This window comes from Etheostoma cragini, chromosome 11 (genome assembly GCF_013103735.1).
Source record: "Etheostoma cragini isolate CJK2018 chromosome 11, CSU_Ecrag_1.0, whole genome shotgun sequence".
NCBI classification, from domain to species: Eukaryota; Metazoa; Chordata; class Actinopteri; order Perciformes; family Percidae; genus Etheostoma; species Etheostoma cragini.
Window position 1 is genome coordinate 11,473,311 of NC_048417.1, and position 13,031 is coordinate 11,486,341.

Sequence of the window (13,031 nt, forward strand, 5' to 3'; positions counted from 1 at the left end):
CAAATACTTTATTACTGCACCCTGTTAAAACCACAGATGAACGTAAATGTGAAAATAATGCGCCACAACGATTAGTATTTCTAATGGTTCAATAGCCAACTAATCTGTGAAAAACTCCTACTGTGCCTTTTTCTGTGTCTCTCTTCTATACTTTAGGAGCAACAATCTATACATGTTTTCACATCTGGCACATCTGGTCTTGAATCACCACTTGTAGTGGGATCTAACTTACCTACTTATATGCAGATTGTTTATGAAACCAAAAATAAGGATATTGATATACTGCTGGCTGCCTTTTCTAGGCAACTGTGGGGCCCAGAGCTCCAGACAGATGGGGATGTAAGAGCAGGCAGCACCTGTCCTGAACAAAAACTGGGACACATTACCGACAGTATGACAGAATTCACTCTCAGTGGTTTCTGTGACATGAGAAATACTCTGAATGAGTACGTAGTACAACACATACACATACACACTGCTAAAAGAATGTGTTCACGTGTATCCTAAACCACATCCAAATGTGGTCTGAGTGATCAGATCTCAATGCATCCTCAATGCATCCTGGTGCATTTTCACCTGTTATATCAGATTTCATTACCAGTTGGAAATGGGTTGTATTTTATTTTTCCAAATGGACCACCTGAAGTAGGCGCAAGAGTCAACCTTTGTCTTTGTCTCACATTCAGGGGATACAGAATCATACACACACCTATCAGATATGTAGGATACACGCTGGATACACTGCTATCCATAAACATAATCTGCTTGTTATTCCTGTTTCATCCTTCTGCTTTGCGTTTTTGTCAGCTGTGGCCTCTGATGTGCTTGGTCTACTGTTTGTGTGAGAAACGGCTGCCAAGGGACTCCTCATCTTTCTTCACAGCTCTCCTCCTCTTCCCCTTCTAACTGCCAACAAGTTTCATGCTACTCTGTTTGAACCAAGCAGTTTTCCAAACAATGTAAATGTTGAATTCAGCATTGACATTTCTGTGGCATTTGAGCAGGCTCTGTGGGAAGAACTCTGTGATTAGCTGTCAAGAAACTCACTTCAGTTATTAGTAGCACACAGGAGCCTCAACTGTCAAGTGAATAGTTTAAATGTAACCACGTAGTGTAACATTATTATTTTGACATGAATTTAAATAGGAGACCTCGTTGGTTATGCTCAGCTGAGAGACTTTAGAAACGTACAGTCTCATTGAAGTGTACAAACACATGTTTAAAAATGTCTTTGAAAGTACACAAATGGAGAAGTCAGAGACAGGTAAGACAAGAGTAGACTTTGATCTGGGATATGCTTGTCATTATCAAGCCCATGGTACCTGCTCCACTTTTCATTCCCTGTCTACACAACCTATTTCCACTTCTTTGATACAGTGGCTTCAGAAAGTTTACACACCCATGCTAAAGTTGATTAAAAAGAGAAATTAAAAAAACCTTTTTTGGAAATTGATCGTAATGCCTATATTCAACAAAAATTAGCCAACCTTTTAAGGACACCAATTAAAGACCTAGAGAGATGATCTTATGGAACGTTCCCCATGCCTATCTCTATGTATGGTGAAGGGTATTTAAGGATGTGGGGTTAGTTTAATTCCAAAGGCCAAGGGAACTTTATCAGGATGCATAGTAACCTGGATCCATTAAATAACTGGCCTTTAAAATTAAAACTGTGCCAGGGTCTATGGTATGGTAATTTAACATAGGGGTGGGTATATTTATGCCCCCTGTATTTTAAGGAAGAAAATGTATTTATTTACTCATATATATTATTCATTCACAAAGAAAATTGGTTTCCTTAAAAGGTTTGTTTTTAAACCAGGGTAGCAGTTTTCAGATTATGTCATGTGCTTACATAATTGCAAAAGGGTTCTCCAATGTTTTCTTAGTTAGTTTTTTTAAAAATTATATCAGATTAGTAAACAGAAAGTACTTTTGGAACATTGGATGAATGGTTGCTGATAATGGGAAATGTAGATATTGCATTAAAGATCAGCCACCCACTTAGATCAGCTGGTATTCTATACCTATACCTACTCTATATGGAAATTTGTAAGTGACTCCATACTTTTGACTGGTAGTGTATATATTTCTTGGAGCTGCCCTTTCAAATGGCTCTTTGTAGTTTTGCTTATTTAAAGCTAATGTACTTGCCCTTATTACTGTCGTCTGGAGTCTGCACCTTCAGGGTTGAAAGCACTTAATTTGAAGTTGCTTTGGATAAAGGCACTAGCTAAATAACATGTAATGTAATCTCTGCTGGATGTGTAATTAACCCTCAGGAATCTAATGGGTTGTATATGATCCAAAACGGTACCTCTGATTCATATTTCAATCATTTAATAACCATAAAAGACAGAAACTTACCAATTTTTGCAGCTAAAAGCTAAAGCTAGCTGTCACGGGGGTTGTCTTTGGTGTCTTTCTAGCCTTTACAGGTGATTTCCTATCAGCCTGGAACTTGCGCCTTTTTCTGGGTTGTTGACCAATAAATCCAAACTGTTACATCCAAGATTTATCCACTTGATATCCATAATTTATCACGTTTTCATTTTTGCCGCTAGCTCCGTGCTACCGCCTTGGGTATATCTCCCATGATGCATTGGAAGAGAGTGTTTGTTTTTCAACCAATGGAAAGGCAGGTCTGTCACACATTACGACTTGTAGGGGCATCCAAGCAAGAAGAAAGATAGTATATAGTGGGAAAAATAGATCTGTCCAGGTCAGTATAGTCTAATGTAATCAAAGATAGTCTGTTACGGTTCTAAACCGTTCTACGGAGAAGAATGGCCTCATTGTTTTGAGATTTGGCATACATTTGGGCCTTTTTTTGAAGAAATGTAAATGGTCCTTTTTATATGAGTTATAATGTTTATAATGTTTATTTTTGCACTGCATAACTCCAAATATATAGGAGAACTGTTTTAGACAACACAAGTGCTTCTGTTGCATTGTTGTGGGTGTGATATCGTCTGGATATGTTGATAAGTTCTAATGTTAATTTCTTCACAGTGTGACTCCCAAGACATACGAGAAGTGTTTTAGACAGGAGATTTGCTTAGCTTGGATTTGCTGTGTGATATAGAAACACATCAGTGAGATTCATGTTCTGTTTTTTTATTTATTTGTCTTTAAGGTCCTACAACCTTTTTTAACATTCAAATGACCTCTCTGCCGGAAAGATATTCTCATAATCCACTTTGTCCTGAAATTAATCATGTTCATAGATTGTTTGTAGATAACAGGGTTGATGTTTCACAAGCTGTTTTAGAAAATAAAAAAATGATTCAAACCAATTAGAACAAATCAGGTTCTCTTTATGTGTTAGCATTCTCTTTTGTTTCTGTTCATGATACAGGTTTGGGAAAAACTAAGAGGAAGACTAGTGCTCGTGATGCATCCCCAACGCCAAGCTCAGACACAGAGTACCCTTCCAATGGCAGCGGGGGCGGAGGTGGAGCTGCTGAAAGGATCTACGACCTCAACATTCCCGCCGTGGTCAAGTTTACCTACACAGCAGAGAGAGATGACGAGCTGACCCTGGGCAAGGGCTCCAGGGTCATCGTGATGGAAAAGTGTAGTGACGGCTGGTGGCGGGGCAGTCAGTCAGGCCGCGTGGGCTGGTTTCCCTCCAATTATGTCCTGGAGGAGCATGTTGGGGCTGATGACAGAGAGGAAGGATATTCCTCACAGGGCTACCATGTAGGCTCTCAGGGGACTTTGCTGGCCAATGGGCAAGCTGGCGGCCTTGGTGCAGTGCTCCACTTGGTTCAAACACTCTACCCCTTTAGCTCTGTGACAGAGGAGGAGCTGAACTTTGAGAAGGGAGAGGTCATGGAAGTTGTGGAAAAGCCTGAGAACGACCCTGAGTGGTGGAGGTGTAAGAACTCCCATGGCATGGTTGGCCTGGTGCCTAAAAACTATGTGGTGGTGCTGGATGAGCGGCCCGGCCTGCCCTCCCCTTCCCCGAGCTCCCCACAAAACCGCTTGGTGGCACCGGCACGCTCAGGGAAGTTTGCCGGGAGGGACTGGTACTACGGCAAAATCACCAGACACCAGGCCGAGTGTATACTCAACGAGAGAGGAGAGGAGGGCGACTTTCTTGTACGAGACAGCGAGTCATCGGTGAGTCTGTGGAGTAAAGTCAGTTGCATTTGGAAGGCTGGGAGAAAGTCAAATGATGCAGAAGAGGAGATTTGATACATTTTATTGGAAGGAATAAATAGCTCCAGGAATTAGCTCCTGCATGACATGTTATGGGCCCATATTTCAGAGCCAATTAAGAGTAGAAAAGTTGTTTTTTAAAAGTGAAGAATGTGACACATTTATTAAAACAGACTGGATTGTATTGTAAACACATGGTGCGATGCGGCTACCAGCGCCAGTTGCATTGTGTGAGAGGGGCCAGTCCCACTCTGAAACATTCAGACTACCGTAGTCTACTGCGAACACAGGAGAATGCAGTCTGAAGCAGCAAGGAAGGGGCAGAATGTGAAATATATCCTACTGCAAATTATTTGCATTTTAGGAAGATGTTACATTTGTAGAAGACAATAAATTATAGTATAAAATTAGTTTGCTGTGCCACACCTGCCCCTAATGACCAGTTGCCACTGGGTGTAGTGAAGGATTTTTACTTCTTTTGAGTCAAAAATGGCATGTTGCAGTCAAACAAATGTTGGCATAGAACTTTAAATGTGAGAATACACTGCCACCTGCTGGAGCAAAGCAGCCTGTGTTAAAATGTGTTTTTCTGTCATTCTCGTATATTTCTAAGCACATCAACAACTTTCTCCCTTTTTTTTCAGCCCAGTGATTTCTCTGTGTCTCTGAAGGCGGCTGGTAAGAATAAACACTTTAAAGTGCAACAGTCGGAGGGAGTGTACTGCATCGGCCAGCGCAAGTTCAACTCCATTGATGAACTAGTGGAGCACTATAAGAAAGCCCCCATCTTCACCAGCGAACATGGAGAGAAGCTGTACCTGGTTAAAGCTCTGCTGTGATTCACGCATCCTCACACCTACACTGGATCTCACACACAAACACACACTCTTCAAACACACTATACACACATAATACTAATACCACCCCCTAACTGTCTTAACTCGAGCCTTAGCTCTGGACCCTCCTTGCTGTGGCGTCTGTCCTATATCCAGTTGTTTCTGTCGCCCTCCAGTGTTTATCAGGGGAAACTCTTTCTAGCTCTACAACCGAGCAGTTAATCCCAAGAGGACGAGCACTGTCAGCAAATATCAAGCTACATCCTTCATGTACAACACAGTGCATACTAAGCCTCTGTCTCTTGGAAGTGCTAACATGTGCAGTGATGACATCTGATGTAAACAGAACGCCTGCAACCTTGTTGGAGGATGAGCTCTCCTTCTGATGTCATACATAATGTCCATTTCCTACCGCACATTCTAGGTTACACCATTGCTCTTAATCCATATAGGAAGGCACACATTCAACAGTTCAAAGAGGACTCAAGCCTCTGAGGGACCTTACTTTTCAAATTGCTTGCCATGGGTGTATTTTGTTCATTTATTAGAAAAATAATGATTTTTAATTTTTTAAAGGTTCCATGACATGGTGCTCTTTGGATGCTTTTATGTAGACCTTAGTAGTCCCCTAATACATCTGAAGTCTCTGAAGAGGGAACTCATATTAAAGTTGAAAAAAAACCTCATAAAGTGACATTTTCATGCCATGGCACCTTTAAGAGAATTTAAATTCCTCTCTGGAGTTTTGAATCATTGCTCTTTCATACAATGACTTCACAAAGTGACCAGAATCACTCTGCCTTTTTCTCCTGATTTTCATTGTTCCTCTACATGATTTCTCTCCCCATTGAACTTGTCTTCTCGTGCTATTTCAAACAGTTTCTGTCTCCACAGACCCAGTCATTAGTAGTTATGTTATTGAAAATCTGAATACACTACTTACTGTAATATTTCTAAAAGGCAGTAGGGCGAGCATTGATGCAATAGGGAGACCTGATTTCCTGTAGAGTTTGAATGTGTTTCAATGTAACCAAATGTGCCACCCTGTACTCATACTACTGGCTTCAGTACTGTACTCACCATACTTGTCATGCATTCATAGGTCTATGTTCATGCTTTAAATTGTGTCAAATTCAACATGTTTCTATTCTGTTCTCCAGTATGTCTGTAGCTACATGTTTGCATACTGACCATAGAAATGGAATGAGAGCAGAATGGACAGTTTGCCTTAGTCATTTGACTGTGCATGACTATTGAAGTGGAAAGAGTTAGCCCGCTACACCGGTCACAGTTCCGTTTGGTACACATCAAATGGCCGCCGCTTTGACCGCTCTGCTATGTTCATTTAAACGGGAATACTAGTTCTACTCTCATTCTACTTCTATGATAATAAATAAAAATAATAATGATAATAATATTAATTAAAAAATCAAACTTTTGCTAACACTTTTGCATAACTACACTTGATTTGCTTTAGCGAATGATCGCAGTTGTACAAGAGTACTTCTTCTGATGTTGTTTGTCAAAGATGAGTATATCTTTGTGAATCTTGTAATTACAGAGAATTGTGAGAAAATATACAAAAAAAACTACTCACTTTGGTGATTGACTATGACCTCCATGCCCTTAGCTCTACACTCATCACATCACACATTTATCACGTCACACATTGTTGAGAAATAATTTTGGAAAAACCTAGTAATTGATTAAATCAGTCAACAATGACCGTTTGCTAAACAGCGAATGTCCAGTCACAGCCATGAATAAAGTATCGGGAATGGATAAAACGGTGTGTTTATCTGCTCTAATATAATCGTTTGTATGCCCCACAAACCAGCTGGAACCCAGCGTCACTTCCTAGGCCAAAGAGCCCATAATTGATTAGCTAGTTAGCTACAGCTAATATAATCTGCCAGCAACAGTTGTCATTTAAGGGGCTGTCCTTTAGTATTCACAACATTAATATAACAGTGAACACAGGAGTAATGTCCTGGGCAGAGAAGGACGACACTGTTTGACCAGTTGGGATACAGTTTGTTTGAGTATGGAGTGGGGGGGAATCCAGACTTTTATTTCTGTATTAAGTACAGCTCCTTTTTTTTAAATATCAAAATCAACCGTTGCTGACTAGATAAGATTGATTGCTTTTGTCTGCCTCTGACTGAAACAAGGACCTGCTATTTTCAAAAATTAGCACTCAGTTTTGAGCTGTCAAACTGTTATTGATATTATTTTAAAGCTGCATGTGCTGCACAAGACTGGACCTTTGGAGAAACATAGCAACAGTAACTAAGAGGGCAGGGCATAATAAACTCAATTTATAATAAAAGAAATTTACTTTTACTGTCAAGAATCCAAATATACTGTCATCTGGTCTAAAATGAAAAAAAAAAAAAACATCCTAGTTCTACCAAACATTTTCCTGGTCTATTTTCTTTTTTATTGTGCGTTTGTTTACCAACGGAAGTGTTGTTGCTCCTGGGGTCTTCAGCTTTTATATGATATATCTGAATGTTATTGAACATTGTTATTTAATTCTTGTCTTCACTGTATGTATATAATCAAAAATAAGATGAGGTGCATATATGAATCGCTAAGATCCAACTATGGTACTGTATCACAGATAACGTGATGAGAATTGAAATACTTTTGTTCAATAAAATCTTTTGAAGAATACTAAATTTATCTGTGTTGAAATATGTGATTGATTGCCATGGTTGCTACCATGCTGGCTGTTGTTGGGACTCCTCCTACCTGGACTGGCACATGTCAATCATTGTGTAGATACATTTATCACATGTTGCATTTTCATCCAGATAAACAAACATGTCAGGAACAACTTGGGGTTCAGTGTCTCACTCAAGGACATCTCACAAGGACACGTTTAATGGCCAACACACTCCACCACCTGAGCTACTGCCGGCAAATCTGTCATCAAAAGCTGGATTCAAAATGTATGTTGCAAGTTCTCTTTTTGTTTACATTTGTAATGTTGGATTAAAACAGGGATGTACTTTGATTTGTGATTAGACAAACATGAAGTGATTATTAGCAACATCTTAACTTTAATTCAGTTTAGAGTAGGCTTGAAATGTCTTGATGTGACGATGATGACGTTTTTCCAGTACTAGAGTTTTGATTATTAGGTCCTTGAAACTTTTTTTTTTTACATTTACTGTATATCAAAATAGTTTGAAGTACATTGCACTTGATTTAATGTGGCCTAAACCAGCTAAAACAATAACATGCTATTTACACGTCAATGTATTACACTACTAAAGGCTGGCATTCTTTAAAAATGTTTACTCTAACCTTTTAGTATCCTGAATCTTGCTGTGAGTACCAATGTGTTTTCACATTGTAATTTTTAGTGAAGATGCTGATATGAGAGTTTGTTTAACCACTGTATACACACTCTGTCAGCCATTAAAAGATCATCATGGCAGTTATCCACCTTCATGCTGGATCTGTCAGCTGGTGTAAACAGTCTTGCTGATTTTTGAGGTCGTCTGAGAGTGTTTGTGTCAGTCACGATTAAACCGCCATCTGCCTCAGCTTTGGGCTGCCAACAGTTGAGATTTCATACTTCTATGTAAGTGTTGACTGAAATACCTTAGCAGTACTATGTTTTATGTACTGTACAATATTTGAAAATAATCACCTTTTGGTAATTAAACTTCAGTGTTTTGGACTAAACAGCATTTGCAGAAGGATGTCCACTTGAAAAACACTACATATTTTTTTGTTATTTTAATATGATATATTTAAGTAATTAAAAAGATGTATTCAACAGGGAAGAAAATATTTTCACCTAGCAATACTTTCATGAAATGTGGGCTGCAGTACAGTTAGATGTCCACACGATGGCAGTATTAGGCTTTTAACATTGTCACCTGAAAGCTGTTATCAATTTTAATATCCACATAATTTACAGCCTACATTTTTCATGAGATACTATATGTTTTTTAAAAATATTTTTATGACATACCACACTATGACATTTGTATATTTTTATGACATACTATAAACTATGATTTTCTTTATGACATACCATACTATTACATATTATGACTTTTTGTGATATTTTTATGACATATGTTATGATTTTTTGTGATTTTTTTAATGACATTTTTATGACATACTATCCTATGACTTTTGACCCTCTCCACCCATCACTGTTCCAACAGCAGAGCACTTTCTCCAAGTAGCTCCAACAGCTTCGGTGTCACACCGACTGACACAAGAAATCATTCCTAACACAGGCAATCCAACTTTTTAACACTTCATCACTAGACTAGATAACACCACATTAGATAAGACTCGTATACATCACAACACTGCACTAAGTGAAACTTACACAAACATATATTTTGTTAACTTTCATATTTATAAATACTATTAAAGTAGGTTGTACATTTTATTCACGGCTTGTATATACGTTTGTACATTCTTTCCTTTGTATTCATTTTAACTTTAGTTTTGAATAGTTGTTCTTGTATTCTGTCCTATTTATTATTTCTTGTATATTCTGTATGTGTGCTGTGTGTTTTATATTTTGCTGCTCTAGCACTAACATTTCCCAATTTGGGATCAACAATCATCTAATCTAATACTATGACTTTTAATGAAATTTATTGTGACATACTACACTATGACTCTTTTCTGGTATTTTGTATGACATACTTTATGACTTCTTATGACATTTCTTACAATATACTATACTATGATTTTTTATGATATACTATACAATGACTTTTTTTGATAAACTATACTATGACTTATTTTGTATTTTCTGATGCACGATACTTTTTTATGACATTTCTTATGACGAACTGGACTTTGACATTTGTAATTTTTTTATTAATTACTAAACTAAGACTTTTTATGACAGTTTTTCTCAACCGCTTTGGCACAATTATCAAATGACTATTAAACTTTTTCAAACTATAAGATACATATAATGTATATGAAGATTCAGTCAGTTGTTCACATGACTGTGGTAATTTATCATTGCTTTGTAAAAAAATTCCCTGAGTAAGACTTGCAGATCAAAATAGTCTTTCTAATATTTTCTCAAATTATTCTCGAATGTAACTATACACATGTTTGTTGTGTAAATCCCTACATGCAAAATAGTGCAACCAACAATAACAATTATCTCTCTCACATGCATTAAATGCATAATAGTTGTATGGTGGTGTTGTAAAAGTTGTCACATGGATAGACACGGGCTAGATGGGAAACAATTCAACAACCTCACAATTTAGAGCAACCAAATGCAAACAGCTTGACAGATGATGTAACAGCAGCTTTTTGTGGTGGGTGACTGTATCATACCATAAGATTTTTCCCTCATTGCAAGGGAGGACATCAGGTGTGACGTCGATAACATTTTATTGCCAGACAAAGAGGAGATTGGATGACCCTTGAGGCTGATACATTTGCAGCATATTTTCTTTTTTCTTGTGAATGTACATTATTTCCTGAGAATGATTTTTATGAAATGTTTTATGTCTTTTTTCTTTACAAGCTTTCTTCATGTATTTACAGTTGTCTGGTGTGTACATACAATGAGAAAGTACAGTGTGTATCATGGCTGACATCAATATATGTAAGCAACAGGACAATATTACAGAGTGGGTAACTATCACACATTTGACAAGATGTCTTTGCATTTTGACTGTCTTTGTCTGGCAAGGATAAAGGAACCTTTTGTTTTGATGACAATGATTGACATTGATAGATTCATTTACATTTCAAACAGGAGTTCATTGTTTTGAATGAGTAGTATTATACTATATATGATCTTTTGGAAGGCGCATCGAGTGTACCATGTGGTGGGAGGATTGTACTTAAAGTTTAGACAATTGTACGTTTTTTTCGGTAAAGACGTTTTTCAACATACTATATATACTATGACTTTTTCAAAATGTTATGACATGTGATTTTTTTTTATACTTAACCTTATTCTTAATTGTCACATATTGACACACAGTTTAATGTAGTGACTTACACTACTCTGCTCAGGGACTTCTTCTCCTTTGACTTTGGCTGGAGGAACCTGGGATTGATCTGCCATCCTTGCATTATTGAGACTACTACTATATCTCTAAGCCTTTAGACTTTTCATTAAATATGTTTTACTACTATGCTGTGACTTTTTATGACTTTTTTCAACATACTATCCTATGATTTTTTTTACATACTTTCCTATGATTTTTTTTGGACATACTATACTATTACTTTTTATGACTTTTTCGACATACTATCCTATGAATTATTTTTTCAACCAACTACACCATGACGTTTTTATGACATACTGTGCTGTGACTTTTTCTTACCTTTTTCAACACACTATCCTTTGACTTTTTTCGACATACTATACTGTGAATTTTTACAACATACAATACTATGACTTTTTATGGCTTTTTCAACATACTATTCTATGACTTTTTATGACTGTTTTCGACATACTGTACCATGACTTTTTTTTCGACATACTATACTGTGACTTTTTTAACACACTTTACTTTTTTTCAACAAACTGTATTATGACCTCCTAATCTATCATACTCTATTAATTTTATATTTTGACTTTGTTCGACATTCTATCCAATGACTTTTTACGACTTTATTTCGACATACTATTCTATGACTGTTTATGACTTCGACATACTATCCCTGGACTTTTTTGTCGACATACTATACCATGACATTTTTTACGACATACTCTGAAATACTTTTTATGATTTTTTACAACATACTATACTTTGAGATATTATGACTTTTTTTAAACATATGATACTTTGACTTTTCCAACATACTATCCTATGATTCTTTCATGACATTTTTATGACATACTATTCTGTGCCTTTTATGACTTTTTCGACATACTATCCTATGACTTTTTTTTCCAACCAACTACACCATGACGTTTTTATGACATACTGTGCTGTGACTTTTTAGGACATTTTTTAACATACTATTCTATGATTTTTTTCGATATACTATACTATGACTTTTTTATGACATACACTACACTGACTTTTCATGATTTTTTACGACACACTTTACTTTGATTATTTTCTGACTTTTAGAGTATGACTATGACTTTTTTTGACATATTATCCTTTAACTTTTTCATGACTTCTTGCGACATACAATGCTATGACGTTTTATGGCTTTTTTCAACATACTATACCATGACTTTTTATGACATACTATTCTGTGACTTTTTATGACTTTTTTCAAAACATTTTACACTGATTTTTTTGACTGTCCTATGATTTTTTGGACATACTTTACTATGACTTTTTATTTCTTTTTTGGACATACTATACTATGACTTTATGTGACTTTTTTTTTTGCACAACATATACCATGACGTTTTTACGACATACTATACTATGGCATTTTATGACTTTTTTCAACATGCTATTCTTTGACTTTTTAGGACTTCGTTCGACATATTATAGAGTTAATTTTTTATGACATACTATACAGTTACACTTTACGTTTTATTTTTTTTTTACATACTATTCCATGCCTTTTTTTAACTTTTGACATACTTTACTATAACTTTTTTTGACACACTATCCTATGCCTTTTTTATCAATTCTTCTGGACATACTATCCTATATCCTTTTTATGACATACTATACCATGACTTTTTTGACTTATACTATCACCTTTTTTTGCTTTTTCAAAACACTATGACATCAGCCTTTATTCAAAAAAACTACCTTATTCTTAATTGTCAAATATTTACACACAATTCAATATAGTGACATACCATACTTTAACAAAAAGTTCTCCACTCTGGGAATGGTTCTATTCATTTACTTTGGCTGAAGGGGCCTGGGAATGGGATTGATCTTCCAACCTCGCATCTTGAGGTGACAACTCTACCTCTGAGCCACAAGACTTTTTTCATGACTGTTTTCGACATACTATACCATGACTTTTTGCGACATACTATGCTGAGACTTTTTATGACTTTTTTAAAACATAATATCCAATTACTGTTTTTCG

The 13,031-nt window shown here is 36.4% G+C and overlaps 1 protein-coding gene across 1 annotated transcript in view; it reads left to right on the forward strand.

Moving 5' to 3' along the window:
* Positions 1-7,681, forward strand: part of nck2a (NCK adaptor protein 2a) — a 35,192-nt gene extending 27,511 nt beyond the window's left edge. The window contains exons 3-5 of the mRNA XM_034886330.1: positions 3,359-4,125; positions 4,809-6,258; positions 6,292-7,681. Of these exons, the coding sequence (XP_034742221.1) occupies positions 3,359-4,125; positions 4,809-5,003 (962 nt within the window). The 3' untranslated portion in view covers positions 5,004-6,258; positions 6,292-7,681. The remainder of the gene's footprint in view (positions 1-3,358; positions 4,126-4,808; positions 6,259-6,291) is intronic.
* Positions 7,682-13,031: the final 5,350 nt, after the last annotated feature.